The sequence below is a fragment of the Aotus nancymaae genome, unplaced genomic scaffold (assembly GCF_030222135.1).
Source record: "Aotus nancymaae isolate 86718 unplaced genomic scaffold, 86718_ANA_hifiasm-v0.15.2.pri h1tg000022l_1, whole genome shotgun sequence".
In the NCBI taxonomy this organism is placed as follows: Eukaryota; Metazoa; Chordata; class Mammalia; order Primates; family Aotidae; genus Aotus; species Aotus nancymaae.
In genome coordinates, this window is record NW_026988435.1 from 47,908,226 (window position 1) to 47,926,366 (window position 18,141).

The window sequence follows — 18,141 nt, forward strand, 5'->3', positions numbered from 1 at the left end:
CCACATAGGCGACAGGCCTCACATACAAGCCTGGAATGGGGAACTGTCCCTTGGGGCTCCAGTGCCACCCAGCCTGGTGGCCCCTCTGCCATAGCACCCCCCACGTGGCTTTGTTCCTTGGCTCCTTTTTGTGCACTGGGTTGTGGTTTCTGGGTGTCCAGGGAACACCCACATTCCCCAGAACCAATAGCATCACAGACCCAGGGTCCAGAGCTGGGGGCAGGCGGCTGCGGCCCAGCGCTTCCCACCTTCTAATGGCCTGGCGTTAGGGGACTGGGTTCCCTGCCTTTCCAAGGCCTCTTGGGGTCCGCAGAGACTGCCTGGCCAGGGCTGGCTCCCAGTGGGATGTGCCCCGGATCTGCAGAGTCCCCATACACAGGGTTTCTCCCCAGGACGAGCTGCTGTTCCCCAGCTGGGAGGCTCTGTTCTCGGGCTCTGAGGGCCTGCTGAAGCCCGGGGCACGCATCTTCTCCTTTGATGGCAAGGACGTCCTGAGGCATCCCACCTGGTAGGTCCCCCGTGCCGCGCCAGCAGCTTGAGAGTCCCCATGAGGGCGGGTGCCCACACTTCCAATGCAGTTCACCCTGAGCGTGTGGGCAGATCTGAGCCATGCTCAGTGCTGAAAAATTAAAAAATCCAAGAGTGTCTAGAAAAACGAAAACTGCTTTGAGAGGTCATCATTAGCCATTCTAAGAACGCCCTTAAGCGCCCCGCCCCTCTGCCCGTGACTGACAGACTCCACGTCTCCCGGGCTGGCACTAAGCCTGTGGTCAGCTTCGCAGTGAGTTCATTCTCCAAGAATAAACTCAAAGGGCAACAGAGTCCAAGCATGTGTGCCCTTAAAATGCTGACCGAAATTTCCCGTGTCCTGAAGAAAGCTTCACCCCAAGTCCCTGTGCCCTCCCTGTGTAAGGGCTCCGATTCCTCCAACACTCGTGCTTTTCGGGGCCTCTTGGGGCACCGCACAGCGTGTCCCCTGCAGTGCCTGGCCATCTGCTGTGGCAGAGATGCAGCTGCCAAGGATCTCTGACGGGAGCACTGTGGGCCGGGCCGGGCCCCGGGGCTGCCTGGAAGCCAGGAGCTGGCGGGCGGAGCTGGTTCCTGGCGAGGCAGTCCCAGGAGGCCTTTGCCCAGCAGGCATGAGGGCCAGGTCCACCAGCCCCGAGCCCTGGCCCCTCTGCCCTCTGCTGTGGGTGTGTCTGGCAGCGTGGGGTGCAGTCTGGGAGATGCAGCCCCCTCCACGGGCAGCCGGCTGGGAGGCCACGTCGCCCTCCAGACTGTGGGAGCCTCTGCAGCCCCCTAGCATCCCTGGTGCCGGCCTCCTGCCTCCACCTTTCCTGCCCCAGGCGGGTGGCCTCTGCCCTGAGCACAGCGGGTCTGTCTGTGGCTGATGGCCTGGCTTGTTTTACAGGTCCCAGAAGAGCGTGTGGCACGGCTCGGACCCCAGCGGGCGCAGGCTGACTGAGAGCTACTGCGAGACGTGGCGGACCGATGCCGCTTCGGTCACAGGCCAGGCCTCCTCGTTGCTGGGCGGCAGACTCCTGGGGCAGAATGCAGCCAGCTGCCACCACGCCTACATTGTGCTCTGCATCGAGAACAGCTTCATGACTGCCTCCAAGTAGCTGCCGCCTGGATGCGGAGGCTGGAGAGGACGTGCCTGGAGGGAGCCCCCAGTGCGGGCAGGGAGCGGCTGGCAGCCCCCACCCCGGGACCTGGCTGGCATACTTTCCTGTATAGTTCACATGTCATATAATCCTCCAGAAATAAAAGGAAGCCAAAGAGTGTATTTTTTAAAAAGTTCAAAACCGAAGCCTGGTGGGCATGACCTGATCGTGCAGCCTGGGTCAGGCAGGGTGTGGCATCATGCCCTGTGCAGCCTCTTGGCCTGAACCAGACCACAGCTTGATTTCGGCAGGAGGCCAACCCCGACTTCCTGCTCTGGGAAGCTCTGCTTGCCCCAACTCCATTTCCCACCTAGTACCTCCTTCTGTGGGCCCCGTGAGGCAATGGGGGCCTCACCATACTCAGCACAGGGCCACCTGGCCCCCCTCCAGGGTGTGTGCTCGCCCCGAGGTGGACGGGAGGGTGACTCGGGTCCCTGGGAATGGGGGCAGCCCCTTCTGCTCAGCTCTGGGCCGTTCTCCGCAGCAACCCCAGGCTGGAGCAGATTTTCAAGCTCAGAGGCTCACTGTGACCCCCGGCTCTGGCCTGTCTTCCACCGCGCACAGGAGCCTGGAGCTGGCCCTGACATGGGGGCCTGTCTTCAGGCCTGTCCGTCCTATGCTGGCCTCCCATGAGATACATCCAGAGCAAAGCGCTCCACCCTGGCCGAGTCCAAGCTGGGAGCTTCGAGGGACGCATGAGTCGGGGTGTGGCAGCCTCCCACCCAGGGCCCCCATCCCATGCCCAGCACCCCTCTTCCAAGGTGTGGGTGCCCAGCGCTGCCTCCGGCCCAAGCTGAGCCCACCCCCAGTTTCCTGCAGCAGAACTGCTGGGGTTCTGAGTCTACCTGGACAGGGCTCAGAAAAGCACAGGGAGCAAAGCGGCCTCCAGGAGCCCCCGGCCAGGACATGGCTCAGTCACACTGTCCAGCCAAGAGCCAGGACGGAACAAGGCCATGTCGAACAGGCCGAGGCTGGCACAGGACATGTCGAGGCCGGTGCGCAGGGCAGCTGGGGAGGGCGTCATCTGGGCGCCACCATGGACAGGCTGGCCTCAGGTGTGGGGCAGTCCTCGCCGCCTGCTAGGAAGCCTGCACCCTCGCCTTCCTTGGGACTGAAAGGGGCCCCTGGGGTGCACACAGGCCGCCCTGTGGACGAGCAGAGCAGCCACGAGGTGCGATGACGTCCTCTGTCGCCGTCACCCCTGAGATCCGGCAGCGTCGACATGAGAGTCACTTGTTCTGTGGAGGGATGAGTGGGCTCGGGGCAGCGCCAGGTTGACCACGGCACGGCCAGCACGCACCTGCCTCGAGACAGACAGAACCAGCGGAGTGGGTTCTGTAACTAACTGTGTGATGTGAAGCCAGTTCAGACAGGCGAATAAAAGTGACCTTTTACACTGACACTTGGTTTGCAAGCAGTCTTCACTGTCACAAGAGCAAACTTCTCCAAAACAAGTTCTAGGAGCCTTTTAGCCCTGGAGTGCCCCACTGGTAGATCCTGAGGGAAGACGAGTGTGCATAGGCACACGCATGTATGCACAGGCGTGCATGGTGACATGGGGCGTGTGGGTGTGGATACAGGCAGGCAGGGTGACGGGGTGTGCGGGCACGGACACACAGGTGTGCCTGGGCATACACAGGTGAGCTTGGACATACACAGGTGTACAGTTACACACAGGTGTGCCAGAGCATACATACTGTGCACAGGTACACAGGTATGCATGTGTGTGTGGACACACACTGACACACTCAGGTCTCCCTGGCTGCCAGGTCTGACTTCAGGACCGTGGGAGTGGGTCTGCACCTGGGTCCCCAGCCCCTAAACCTGTGTTCTCTGCTCGGCTCCTGTGCCTTGTGGGCTCAGGCAGGACTCACCATGCACACCCACAGCAGGATCTGGCTTGCTCCCAGGGAACACTTCATCCTAAGCCATCCCTGTCCTAGTGGCCAGGTGAGTGCAGGGCTCAGAGCCAGGCAGGCGGTGGGTGCAGTGAGCAGGCTGCGGAGGGAGCAGGCCCTCGGGTCCGGGAGGCGCCAGCGGGAGGGTGCTGATGGGGGTTTAGGCCTGCCGGTGATACTCTGGCCCGTGGCACAGGCCCAGCCCACCTCTGCCCATCACATCCTGCTAGAGCCACAGCCAGGAAATGGCTGGTGCAGACCCTTCCAGGAGGGTCCCCAGGGTGGCTGTGGCAGGGTCCTGGATGCCGGGACCACGGCCCCATCTGACCAGCACCATCCGCTGACTCGGGCCATCCCACATGTGCAGCCTCTGCCTCAACCCTCATCCCAGGGTACCCCAAGATGCCCTGCTCCCCTGAGATACCTCAGGGGACCCTTGGGCCCAGCGGCCCCTCCCCAGTCAGAGATTTTTGTCCCAGCTCTCCATGCTGAGGTGGTGAGCAGCCAGCCTCTCACCCGGGCGCTGCTGAGATGTGGCAGAGACCCCACAGGATAGGGCCGTGGACTAGGGTGGGGCGGGAGGCTCAGCTCACGGGCACCAAGACCCCAAGTGGGCTGGTTGGGGGAGAAGGCTGGGACCCCTCTCCTGCCCTCCTCGCTGACTGCTGACCCTCAAGCCTCAGGCCAGGCCGGCCTGGAATCAGAAGCCCTGCTCACACGCATGTGACGAGTGTGTTTAATGTATCTGGGAAGAGCATTCACATCACATCAGACGGTTCCACACCTGTGGGCAAGGCACTAACGCTCCTCAGACCCGAAGGCTGCTGAGATGCCCTCCCCCAGCGCCCACCACGATGGCACTTGGACAACCCTGCAAACCCAGCGTGCTGACGCCGGAAGATGGACGGCGGCTGGGGGCAGGTCTCAGCTGCAGCATCAGGGCCTGTCGTCTAAGGACCCCCAGCCAGGCAAGCCCGGCACACACCAAGGCCAGCACGTCCGTGGTGACCGGGACCCGTCCTCTCTGGGCTGGCGCGAGCATGGGAGCAGCTGAGGACCGCAGGTCGGGATTAACACACTTCGGAAGGGCAGACGGGACCATGGAGGGCTCTGGGCCAAAGCCCTTGGAGCCGGGGAGAGGAACCAGCTCCAAGCACCAGAGCCTCTGCTGCCCTCTGATGGGGACTTTTCTGCCACCAACCTGAGACGGCTTTCCCACAGAGACAGAGCAGCCCCATGCAGTTCTTCATTCTATGTCAGTTAAAAACAGAGCAGAGCATCTTTCAAAAAGCAAAAGCACCACGGATGACCAGCGGCCACGGCTCAGCCACGCCCGGGCCTGCCCCAGAGGGCTCACAACTCCTGTGGGGCCAGTGGCCCCTGAGCTGCTGGCTAAGGCCACTTCGCCAGCCCTGGGGGACAGAGAGGATTTGTCTCGGGCTTCCCAAGGGCGTGAGCCAATAAGGCCTGGTGGACGCAGGAGCCCACCACCCACCTCTTCCAGCAACCAAAGCCAGTGGGGCACAGCATGGGGACAGCATGGCCACCCTGAGTGTCGCCAGCAGGCTGCAGCCACCACTAGAGTGCAACGCAGGGCAGGGGGAGTCCTATGGGGCCTGCCAGCAGGACAAGCGGAGGCCCCCATGGCTAAGGCAGGCGGCCCTCGAGGTGGGGGTCGCGGGGGTGCATCAAGGGCCACCTGCAGTTACCACAGGGCTCCCCCAGAGTCACTGGCTCACATTCTGAACGCTGACACTTACACGACGCTGCAAACCCAGCGTGCTGACGCCAGGAGGATGGACAGCCGGCTGGGGACAGGTCTCAGCTGCAGAGTCAGGGCCTGAGGCTCGGGTGGGGCCCGGAGTGTAGGCGGAAGGGGCTGGTACTGGGCTCAGGAATCCAGTCGCCTGTGGGGTCATGGCTAGGTCGCTCTGTCTCTGCTCCCCAGAGCCTGGCCCCGCAGCCCCCAGGCCGTCTTCTGGGGAGAGCCTCGGGCTCCGAGCTGGCGGCAGGCTTCTGAGGTCCTTGTCCGGCACGCTCAGCGCCAGCGCAGCCTTCTCCTCCGTGGGACTCTTCAGGTCCTGGGCCAGGGGCAGCGGCTGGTGGCGTCCCCGCTGGCAGTGCCGCAGGCCATCCAGCACGGCCCCCAGGAAGTAGATGATGGACAGGAGCAGGAAGTACACAGAGTATAACTGGAACTGGAAAGAGAGGCAGGTGACAGGGGGCAGGGCCCAGTTGGACGCTGGCCCCCCATGCCCCGACACCTGCGCCTGGGCTCTCCTTCCAGCTCGGAGGCTGACCCCGAACACTGCACGGCAGCCAGAGGCCAGGCCCGGGAGCAGGTGCCACAGTGCCTGCCACCAGACCCCCTTCCCGTCACAGCCTGGTACAGGCCTGAAGTGGGGCTCCCACTGCTTCCCAAGAACCCCTCGGAACCCGGCATGTGGCCTGCTTCTGCGTGGCCTGCAGCATCTGCCCCCAAGGGCCCTGCTCTGTGGGGCCTGGAACCCAGCATGTGGCCTGCTTCTGCGTGGCCTGCAGCATCTGCCCCCAAGGGCCCTGCTTTGTGGGGCTTGGAACCCGGCATGTGGCCTGCTTCTGAGTGGCCTGCAGCGTCTGCCCCCGAGGGCCCTGCTCTGTGGGGCTTGGAACCTGGCATGTGGCCTGCTTCTGCGTGGCCTGCAGCATCTGCTCCCGAGGGCCCTGCTCTGTGGGGCCTGGAACCCGGCATGTGGCCTGCTTCTGCGTGGCCTGCAGCATCTGCCCCCGAGGGCCCTGCTCTGTGGGGCTTGGAACCCGGCATGTGGCCTGCTTCTGCGTGGCCTGCAGCATCTGCCCCCGAGGGCCCTGCTCTGTGGGGCCTGATGCCCACCCATGGTGCCAAGATAGCGGCGGGGGGACACCCATGAGGGCCAGAATGTCCTGCCTTGCAGAGCTGGGTGAGGGGAGCCACAGCAGGTGACCAGGAGCCGTTCCCCAGGGCTTCGTGCCCAGAGCGACCCCGCAGCAGCCTGCACAGATATTTTGCAATTGAAGAAGGCAGCAAGCTGGAAATGCCAACAGATGCAGGAAAAAGAGCCCATGAAAGCAGCTCTCTGCGGCCTAAGGACCAGGAAAGGTGGGGCCCAGCATGAGGAAAGACCCCGAGACAGGAATCACCTGCTCCAACCAGACACCAGGCCTTGGCTCCACCCACCACCAGCAAGGAGACCCCACCCCCCCAGCCTGTGACAGGAATCACCTGCTCTGACCAGACACCAGGCCTTGGCTCCACCCACCACCAGCAAGGAGACCCCACCCCCCCAGCCTGAGACAGGAATCACCTGCTCCGACCAGACACCAGGCGTTGGCTCCACCCACCACACCAGCAAGGAGACCCCACCCCCCAGCCTGTGACAAGGACCCCCAAGTGCCCTGTGGGGTGGTGTCAGACAACACCAGTGGGTACCACAGCTTTCACTCCCACCGGCTGGCAGAGACCCCCACTCTCACCCCCATGGAGTCAGCAGAGACCACAGGGATGCCTAGACTTTTGTCCCCAAAGCCTCATGAAGTCAGCGGAGACCATGCGGGGAGCCAGGCCTCTTACCCCAGGGGCATCCAGGAGGCCACAGGGGGAACTGGACTCCCATCCTTGCCTGGCAACAAGAAGGAGCCCCCACCCAGCCCCCCATCCTCCCTCAGGTGTCACAAAGGCTGAGTGGGAGCCTGGACTTCCACCCCACCTGGCTGTGGCGAGGTGCACACCCCACATGACCTGCTGGAGCTGTGCCAGCCAACACGAGATGCTGAAATAAGGTCCAGTCTCATTACATCACACCCAAAATGCTTGCATTTCACTAAAAAAGTCCCTCAGCATCCTAAACCACAAAGATCCGAACTGAAAGACCATTAACAGACACCAACACTCAGACAACAGGGATGGTAGAATTATTCAAGAAAGATCTTAAACCAGCCACCATAAAAACGCTTCAGTGAACAACACAAACATGCTGGAAAGAAATGGAAAAAAAACACAGTCTCAGCAAAGAAACAGGAGAAATAAAAAGATTAGAACTGAAAAATACAATAACCAAAATTTTAAAACTTAATGAACCATCTCAACAACAAAACAGAAGAGGCAGAGAAAAGAATCAGTGAACTGGAGTTAGAATAATAGAAATTATCCAATCTGAACAAAATAGAAAGAGTGAAAAAAATGAACAACGCCTCATTCCTTGTGGAACCACATAACAAAGATCTAACATTTGTGGCATGAGTGTTCTAAAAAAAAAGGCGGGGGGGAAAAGGAGTTGGGTTAAAGAAGCACTTCAGGAAATAATGGCTGAAAACTTCCCAAATTTGGTGAGACATACACTGCAGATTCATGAGGCTTAGTGAACCCTAAATAGAAAACCCAAACAAAACCACACTGACACACACCATATTTAAACTTCTATAAGCTAAAGATAAAAATAAAAGAAAAAATTTTGGAAGTGGCCAGAGAAAAATGACCCCTTATGGGCAAAATTCAAAAATCTGAATGACAGTAATTTGTCATCATAAATCCTGAAAGCTATGAGGAAAGGCACCACATTTCTTACATGCTAAAACAACAACAAAAAATACTGTCTACCCAACATCCTATATCCAGTGAAAACATCCTTTGAGAATAAAAGAGAAATCAAGACACTCTCAGATGGAGAAAAACAAAGAGAAGAATTTGTAACCAGCAGAAGATCTACCTAAAATAATGGCAAAAAAAAAAAAAAAAAAAAAAGTTCTCTAAACAGAAAGGAAATTACTAAAGAAGAAAAGAATCTTGAAATAACAGGAAAGAGGAAATACCATGATAGGTAACATTATGTGTAAATAAAACAGACTTTCCTTCCTGAGTTTTCTAAAATATGTTTGATGATTAATGCGAAAATTACAACATTATCTTATGTGGCAATAAAAGTATGTAGAGAAAATATTTCAGATAATTGTACTATATAGTGGGAGATGACAGAGTGACATAAAGGAAGGCAAAGTTTCTATACCTCACTCAAACTGGTAATGTAATACATAAAGCAACCACAATAGCTATACTAAGTGCATTCAAAAACACAACAGATAAACCAAACAAAATTGTAAGGGATGTGCAAGTAACCCACTGGAGGCTGTAAAACATGTAAACAGAAACTAAAAACAGAGAATAAATGAAAAATTAAAAATGAAATGGCAGACTTAAGCCCTAATATAAAAATTATCATATTAAATATAAATGGTCTACATACACGAAATGTAAGACAGAGATTAGCAACGTAGATTTAAAAACATGACTCAACTACATGCTGTCTACAAGAAACTCACTTCATATATACCAAGACAGGAAGGATGAAAGTAAAACAATGAAAAAAGAGGTATCATGCAAACATTAATCAAAGAAAAGCAGGGGTGGCTACGTTAACATCAGCTAACGTAAACTTCAGAGAAAAACAAAGAAGACCAGAGGCAGAGACAGACATTATACAATCCCACTATTACATAGTTGACAAGAGGGTCAGTCCACCGAGACAAATTACAATCCCAAATGTGTATGCAACAAACAAAAGAGCTGCCAATATATGAAACAAAGACATGGCAGAACTGAAAGGAGAAACAGATCCACAATTATACTCGGGAGACTTTAATACCCCTCTCTCAATGATAATAAAAGTAGACAGAAAATCTACAAGAATTGAGATGAAATCAACACCATCAGCCAATAAGATCTGATCGGCATTTACAGAACACGCCACCCAAAAAGCAGAATATACATTTTTTCCAAGTGTCCATAGTATACCAAAACAGATAATATTCTGGGTCTTAAAACAAATCTTAACAAATTTATAAGGACTTAAATAACATAGAATGTGTTTTCTGATCACAATAGAATCAAAAGAAATTAATAATGAAATATAACAAGAAAATCTCAAAACACTTGGAAATTAAACAACAAAATTCGAAATAATAATGAGTCAAAAAATATGCTGAAATAAGTGAAAATGAAAACACGGCCTATTAAAATTTGTGGGATGCAACTAAAGCAGCACTGAGCGGGAAATTTATAGTGTTAGATGCATAAATTTTTCTAACCAATATCTCACCTCAAGAACCCAGAAAAAGAAGAGCAAAATAAATCTAAAGCAAACAGAGGGAAGGAATTAATAAAGTTCCAGCCAGTACAGTAAGTCAAGGAAAAGAAATAAAAGATATACAGATCAGAAAGGAAGAAATATGTAAATATCTTTTATTTCATAGAATGTTTGCATATTTCTTCCTTTCTGATCTGCATATCTTTCACAACATAATTATCTACATAGAAAATCTCAAGGAATTTCAAAAACAAAGACCAAAAAATGGAAAATCCTCCTAGAACTAATAAGTAAGCTCAGCAAAATTGCAGGCTACAAGATAAACACACAAAAATCAACTGTATTTCTACACACTAGCAATAAACACATATACTCTGTTATGGACTGAATTGTGAACCCATCCCCCAATTCATATGTTGAAGCCCTAACCCACAACGTCACTGCATTTGAAGACAGGGCCTTTAAAAAGGTAACTAAGGTTAAATGAGGTCAAAAGGATGGGGTCTTACTCTAACCTGACTGGGTGTCCTTATAAGAAGACAGAGATACCAGGGAAGAACATACACAGAGAAAACACCATATGAAGACAAAGGGAGAAGATGCCAACTGTAAGCCAAGGAGAGGGGCATCAGGAGAAACCAACTTGCCAACACCTTATCTCAAACTTCCAGCCTCTGGAACTGTGAGAGAATATATTTCTGTTGTTTATGTCACCCGCTTGTGATACTTTGTTATGGCAGCCCAAATGGACTAATGCTGATAACACATTTCAAAATATGCACAGTACTCATACACTAAAAACTACAAAATGCTGAAAGAAATCAAAGATCTAAATAAACTGAAAGATATACCATGTTCATGGATTGAAAAACAACACAGTAAACACGTCAATTCTCCCAAAATTGATATACTGGCTTAATTGCAATTCCTAACAAAATCTGAGCAAGAGTTTTTGTAGATACAAACAAGATTACTCTAAAATGTATACGGAAAGGCAAAGAAACTATAATATTGGAAACAATTCTGAATAAAAAGAAGTTGGAGCAATCAGTCTATCCAATAAACACTGTTATGGACTGAATCGTGAACCCATCCCCCAATTCACATGTTGAAGCCCTAACCCACAACGTCACTGCATTTGAACGTAGGGCCTTTAAAAAGGTAATTAAGGTTAAATGAGGTCAGAAGGATGGAGTCTTACTCCACCTGACTGGGTGTGCTTATAAGAAGACAGGGGTACCAGGGAGGAACATACACAGAAAAAACTTGCCATAAAGCTTCATAACCAAGACAGTGTAATATTGGTACAAGAGTAAACACACAGTTCAATGGAACAGAATTAAAAAAACATAAACACACTCACATACACACGCTCAACTTTTGACAAAGGTGCAAAAGCCATTCAATGGGGAGAGCTAAGTCTTTTCGACAAATGATGCTGGAATAAATGGATACACACAGGCCAAAAAACGTGACCCCAACGTAAACTCCACACCTTATACAAAAATTAACTCAAAGCAGATCAAAGACGTAAATGAGAAACACGAAACTTTAAAAAAGAGATCTCGGGAAAATCTTCTGAATTCAGGGCCAGGCAAAGAGTTTCCGTAAAAGGAAAAACTGTCAAATCAGACCTCATGGGAGTTAAAAAACACTTGTTCTGTAAAAGACCACGTTAGGTAGATGAAACCACAAGCCAGAGTTGGGGAAAAAATTGCAAACTGTACATATCCAACAAAGGACCAATACCTGGAATAAACAATGCTTAAAACTCAAGAGTATAAAAATGAACAATCCAGTGAGAAAACAGGCAGAAGACAGGAAGAAACATGCAAATGGAAAACAGGACATAAAAAGATTTTCAACATCATTTTCCACCAGGGAAATGCAAATTAAAACCACAGGGAAATATCACTACATCTACCCCAATGGCTAAAATAAAAAATGGTGGCAACTCGAAACCCAAAAGGTGTTGCGACTGGATCTCTCAAAGACTGCTGGTGGCAGGTGGTACACAAACGGTCCAACTGCCTTGGAAAGTGGGCAGCTTCTTCAGAAACAGGCAACCCCCTTGTGACCCAGCACTTGCACTTCTGGGCATGTATCCCAGAGAAATGAAAATCTAGATTCGCACAAAACCTACAAAAGAATGTCTGTAGCAGCTTTATTTGTAATATCCCAAAACTGGAAACAAGTCTTTGAATGGTGAATAGTTAAATGAAGCGTGGTGTATCTACACCCTGGAACAGCACTCAGCACCAGAAGGGATCAGTCTGGATGAGTGCTCAGAGCACAACGCCGAGTGCAAAGCGCCGAGCCCTAAAGGACACACAACGCACGACTGTGTTTATGCAACACTCCTGAAACGACAAAATTACACACGCCGAGAAGAGGGTAGTGGTTGCCAGGGATTAAAGAGAAGGTGAGGCTGGGCACAAGGTGGGCGTGGCTACAAAGAGCAGCATGAGGGATCGCTGTGGGGACAGAATGTTCTGGATCCTGACTGTACGGCTGTGATGTGGATGCCGGCTGTGACGTGCTACAGAACCGTGAGACGTGAGCAGCGGGAAAACTGCATGCGGAGTACCTGGATCTCCCTGTATTATTTATTAAACAGCATATGAGTATCAGATTACCAAATATAAAGCTTACTTTAAAAACCAGGTGAACCCAGGCGAGCTCCAGGCCTGGCTGCTCCCCGTGCTCCATCACGGCTCCCACCCATCTCCAGACTCTACCCCACCAAGCCCAACTGCTGGCCCCGCTGTTCTCCGTGTGCAGAAAGGAGTGGACACCCAGCACCCAGGCATAGGCGGGGCAAGATGGGCTGGCGCCACCCTCCTCTAGGCCAAACAGGGTGTCTAGCCAAGAGCAAAATGCCCCGCGAGTTACTTTTTAGCCTGGAAATCAAAGAAGCCGGAGAAAAGTCCGCGTGTTTTTTCCCATGTGACAAGAGGCCACCAGGAACCACAGGCCAGAACCTGCCTCTGCCTCCCCACGGCCTCCACGGCTGCACCACCACGTGGGAGGGGCCGGGACCAGGACCAGCTGAGGAAGGGGCTTCCTCGTGACTAGCCCTCTGTGGAAGAACTGCTCCACCCCCTGCACCGAGCCCCCATGGGCCCTTGGAAGCCCACTGCAAGGGGTCTCCTCCACAGGGCAGCTTCGGGGGCACAGGGTCCCTAAAGGGTCCTTTAGCGTCTGCCCCTCCATCTACCAGAGCTGAACAAGAGGCTATCACAGAAGGATGGAGGTGGGGGGCATGGTAGTGGGGGGCAGGCAGCACCCAGAGGCAGGTCAAAAGCCAGGCCCAGCCCGGCTGGGGCCACATAGGGCCCTTGGAGTCTCCCTGGGACAGGCCCTCCTCGCCCACACACGCTGGCAGCCACTGCTGTCTAGGGGCAGAGGTAACTCAGGGCTCCAAGAATGAGGAGGGCCTCCTCCAGGATGCTGGGGCCCCTCCAGGGCCAGCTGGACTGCTGCCAGCACCCCCACCCAGGACCATGCAGCCAACAGAGACCTTCTGGGCCTCTCTTGTACAGACCTGAGAACAGCCCAGCCACCAGCCACCCAGACTGTGTCCGACAGGCTGGACCTGGACCCGTTCACCTTTCGGCCTGAGGCTCACCCGTCCGAGTGTTCACACTAGGATCGAGGGTAGTCCTCCCTGAGGAAGAACAGGGCCACGAGGCCTGCCAGTGTGGACAGGCCCTAATGACACTGGGGCTGAAGGATGCATTTCCACAAGCAACCAACAGCCATCCTCACCTAAAGGCATTTACAAGCCGAAGGGGCTGCCTGCTACTGCCCGGGCCTCGCTCGAAGCTCTGGAGTCACTGAGGCTGAACAGACTGGGCGCCCTTGGAGGATCAGGGCCAACCCTGACAGCCCTCCTGCCCAGCGAGACCTGGGCCCCAGGTGGACAAAGCCCTGGTCCCACCTGCCAAGGGCACATCTGTACAGCGGCAGACTGGGGGCCAGTCCCGAGGCGCCCGGAGGGCCTCTCCCACCACACCCACCATGGCTGATTTCAGCTCACTCAGACCCTGCCTTGGCCGGGACCACCAGGAGTTAAAAGCGTGTTTTCCAGCTCTTCTCAGAAGCAGCAAAAGCCAGCCTGTGGCGGGAAGCGGGAGGGTGCCACAGAGGCCTGTGCTCCAGCACTGCTGGGAGCCTCCGCTCAGCTCTCCTGAAGAGAACGAAGCTCACGTGGCCTCTAGCCAGGGCTCAAGGACACCACGTTCCAGCAGCCACAGGCAGAGAGCAGAGACCAGGTCCGCCACGGCGAGCAGAGGCTCCGTCGCTCCCACCGAGGCCCAGGACCCGCGGACGCTCCCGCCCACGACAGACAGCGGAGCCCTGCTGGGGCCTCTCTCACTTCCTGCTCTCGCTGGCCAGGGGGTCCCCCTGGAAGCCCCAGGCCCGCATGCTACGCTTCCAGCCCACAGTGGCCTCTACATCAGGTGGGCACCAGGAGGCCCTGGCAGCGTCCCCGCGAGTCGCTTCCGTCCCCAAGGACATGCCTGAAACCGGCTCACCTGCTGGTGGACGGGGAGGCCCAGGCCCCGGATGTCTGAGACGATGAAGGTGATGACGGTCTTGACAATGGTAGCAAAGAATGCGTTGACCCCGAAGACCAGGGCACAGAGTTCTTTAGACAGAGAAGCCGCAATCTGAAAGCTGAACAAGAAGAGCGACGATCGGGCACTGCCGGGAGAACGAGACGCAGCAAGCGGAAAGCCCACAGCCCAGCTCCCACCACCCACGACCCACCGGGCAGCCACGGGGCCCCAGGGGACGCACAAGCCCCCCACCAGACCCCCATCTCCCCCACACATGCCCGCAGCCCTGCTCCCACCACCCATGACCCACTGGGCAGCCATGGGGCCCCAGGGGACGCACAAGCCCCCCACCAGACCCCCATCTTCCCCACACATGCCCACCCCCACCAGGCAGGAGCCAGCACCCAGGCTGCCCACCCTCGAGGGGCCACTCTGGGAGCTGCTACATCCCCCTGGCTCCGTACAGGGAGAGGGTCCCTTATCCAAAATGCCTGGACTGTAAGTTTGGGATGCTGGAATACCTGTATATCCATAGTAAGATAGCTTGAGGATGGGACCCACGTGTAAACATGAAATTCATTTATGTCTCATACATGCTGTATCCACACATCCGAAGGTGATTTTATACAATATTCTGAATAATTTTGTGCATAAAGAAACTTGTGACTATGTTCTGAGACTCATGGATCAAGGTCAGGTGTGAGACTTTCCACTGGGCTGTCTTTTCAATGCTCAAAAACTGTCAGATTTTGGAGTATTTCAAATTCTGAATTTTTTTTTTTTTTTTTTGAGACAGAGTCTCACTCTGTTGCCCGGGCTGGAGTGCAATGGCACAATCTCAGCTCACTGCAACCTCCGCCTGCCGGGTTCAAGCAATTCTCCTGTCTCAGCCTCCCGAATAGCTGGGATTACAGGCGTGCAACACCACGCCCAGCTAATTTTTGTATTTTTAGTAGAGACGGAGGTTTCACCATGTCGGCCAGGCTGGTCTCGAACTCCTGACCTCAGGTGATCTGCCTGCCTCAGCCTCCCAAAGTGTTGGGATTACAGGCATGAGCCACTGCGCCTGGCCAAATTCTGGATTTTTTAAATTGGGGATGCTGAACCTGTACAATCGGTGCCACAAAACAAACTCAAGATGCCCAGAAGGGCTCCCTGAGCTCTGGGACAGACCGGGTTACAGCCATCTCAAAACGTTCAGAAAATCATCCTCAAGGGAACCTCTGGGCACAGACAGAAAAGTCTGGAACGAAAGTCTTTCATGATTAAATGTTTGATAAATTAGGGGAAGAGCAGTGAAATCAGAGTCGGTGGGCGAGCAGCCGGGCAGGGCGGGTCCTGGAGGTGAGTGGCAGCTGGGTGGGGCAGGCCAAGGAGGAAGGGCGGCCCTGGAGGTGAGTGGCAGTTGGGTAGTGGGCTCTGGAGATGAGTGGCAGCTGGGTAGGGCGGACCTGGAGGTGAGTGGCAGCCGGGTAGGGCGGGCCACGGAGTGAGTGGCAGCTGGTTAAGGCAGGCCAATGAGGCAGGGCGGGCCCTGGAGGTGAGTGGCAGCTGGGTAGGGCAGGCCCTGGAGGCAGGGTAGGGCGGGTCCTGGGGGTGAGTGGCAGCCAGGTAGGGCGGGCCCTGGAGGTGAGCGGTGGCGTGCACATGCCCAGGAATGAAGGCGCCACATTCCTCACATGGAGAGGTGACATGCCAGGCTTCTGGTGCTCTGCAAACAAACTAGTCTTTGGATGCAGTTCCAATTAAAATCCACAAAGTGCTTAAAAAAAAAAACTGGACAAAAAATGTCCTAAAGTTCGCCTTAAGAAAAAAATAAACAAAAATGCCCAGAAACCCTTCAGGGAAGGATGGAGGTCCCTGTGCTGCTGGGTGGTAGAGGCAGCGCGCCGGCGGAGACAGTAGAGACGCAGGCAAGCGGGTGGCAGGGAGAATGAGAAACACACAGAGGCCCCGGGGAGCAGGTCAGCAGGACAAAGGGCACCCAAACACCAGGAGAACCAGCACAAACATGAGCTTCTGGACGCTGCTGCCAGGCAGGGCAGAACCCAGGCCAGCCCCCGGGGTGCTTCCAAGGGTGCTCAGAAAACACCATGAGTGGAATTAAAGGCAAACAAGCGAGGGGTGTGAGGAGGGCACATGTGATTGAAAATACGTGATACATGTGAGGGCACTCCAGATCAGCAGGGAGGAAAGTGAGTCCCAGCAGTCAGGAGACACAAGTGGCCACTCGGTCCACAGCAGGACAGTAGGCCTTGCTCTGGTTAAGGAAAGGCTGGGAGTCCAGCTTCCCGTCAGGGGCTCAAGGAGGGTGGGGAGGCCGTCCACCATCCCAACAGGGAGGAAGCCCGCATGCAGGCCTGCAGGGTACCTGCAGTATCGACAGAAACCTTTCAACAGCACGTACTCTCCGACCTGGCCATTTCCCTTCCAGGAACCCACTTGTAGACCATTAGAATTTGCGCGGCTGAGGTGGGCAGATCACGAGGTCAGGGGCTCGAGACCTACCTCACCAGCCTGGTGAAACCCCGTCTCTACTAAAAAAATACAAAAAATTAGCCGGGCACGGTGGTACGCACCTGTAATCCCAGCTACTTACTTGGGAGTCTGAAGCAGGATAATTGCTTGAACCCAGGAGGCAGAGGTTGCAGTGAGCTGAGATTGCATCACTGCACTCTAGCCTGGGAGACAGAGCGAGACTCCATCTCAAAAAAAAAAAAAAAGAATTTAGAAAGAAAAATGTAGGTAGAAGGACATTCATCTCAGTGTTTTTCTATTGTAAGAAAAATGGAAATGGTGACTTTACCCATCCACTCACAGCCCACCCCTCATGACCAGCAGTGGCCACCTATGTCTGTGTCTGACACCGACCCAACACGGATGAGCAAAAAATGCCGGATTCCCGGGAGCAAATGGCGGTTTTCCGCTTTGTACACTGCTGCCCTGTGCCTGAGGTTTTGTGATGGGCACCAATGACTTTATAACTAAAACCTTTCGGGTGTGGTCCCCCTGGACACAGCAATGGGACAGCAGAGGCCTGGCCCTTTCCACAGTGCTGACAAGTCAGGGAGGGGCCCGAGCAAGATGGCCGTCACAGGCTGGGAGCAGCAAGAGCCCAGGGTGGGCCTCGGGGAGCGTGAAGCAGGCGGCCACCCCGGAGCATGCAGAAGGGCCCCCAAGTGTGGCAGGGAAGGAGAGAAGGGTGAGCTGGGCTACCCACGCCAGGAGCTGCCTGCGTGTGCGGAGGATGGGGAAGTGCAGGGCCGGGAACGTCCAGGCAGGACGGTGAGGGGTCAGGCCATGGGCACAGAGGTCACAACGTAAGGGCCGGGAGGGCGCTCTCAGTTCAGACAGGCTCGTGGCAGCGTCAACCCCAGGGGGACGGTCCATGCGGTGAGGGAGGCAGGGCCTGACGGCCACTCCGGAGGTGAAGCCCAGGGTCCTCCCAGGAGGCAGGAAAGAGGGAACAGGCCAGGGAGGCAGGGGCTAGTGTGAGTGGGCAGGGTCAGTGTCTGAGTGTGGCAATGTGTGTGGTCTGAGCATGTGGTGAGAGTGTGCCAATGTGTGGGTACGTCCACGTCCGTGTGAGCGTGTTCATGAGTGTGGTGTGTGTCCATCTGTGAGCGTGTGCTGTGTGTTCATGTCTGAGTGGTATGTCCATGTGTGAACATGTGTGTGTTCATGTGTGTGTGGTGTGTGTCCATGTGTGAGCGTTTGTGTGTCTGTGTGCTGTGAGTGCCTGGTATGGGTGTGAGCTGAGCATGAACTCACACAGGTGCCCGTTCTCCCTCCTGCCTGGGTGGGCTCTCGGCAGCCTGGGACCCGGAGGGCGGGGCTGGGAGCAGGGCAAGGCTGTGAGCCCAGCAGGCTTCAGAGAGGAGTGCCGGCGGAGGGCCTGCAGGAGGAGCAGGACGGCACA

The 18,141-nt window shown here is 54.7% G+C and overlaps 2 protein-coding genes across 3 annotated transcripts in view; one reads left to right on the plus strand and one right to left on the minus strand.

Annotated features, from left to right (window-relative positions):
* Window positions 1–1,812, plus strand: part of COL18A1 (collagen type XVIII alpha 1 chain) — a 55,592-nt gene extending 53,780 nt beyond the window's left edge. For both annotated transcript variants that reach the window (XM_064380260.1, XM_064380261.1), the window contains exons 40-41: window positions 393–508; window positions 1,412–1,812. In XM_064380260.1, coding sequence (XP_064236330.1) covers window positions 393–508; window positions 1,412–1,622 — 327 coding nt within the window. In that variant the 3' untranslated portion in view covers window positions 1,623–1,812. The remainder of the gene's footprint in view (window positions 1–392; window positions 509–1,411) is intronic.
* Window positions 1,813–4,102: 2,290 nt separating this feature from the next.
* Window positions 4,103–18,141, minus strand: part of SLC19A1 (solute carrier family 19 member 1) — a 28,859-nt gene continuing 14,820 nt past the window's right edge. Inside the window, exons 5-6 of the mRNA XM_021669421.2 lie at window positions 14,199–14,340; window positions 4,103–5,760 (exon numbers count right to left, since the gene is read on the minus strand). Coding sequence (XP_021525096.2) covers window positions 5,290–5,760; window positions 14,199–14,340 — 613 coding nt within the window. The 3' untranslated portion in view covers window positions 4,103–5,289. The remainder of the gene's footprint in view (window positions 5,761–14,198; window positions 14,341–18,141) is intronic.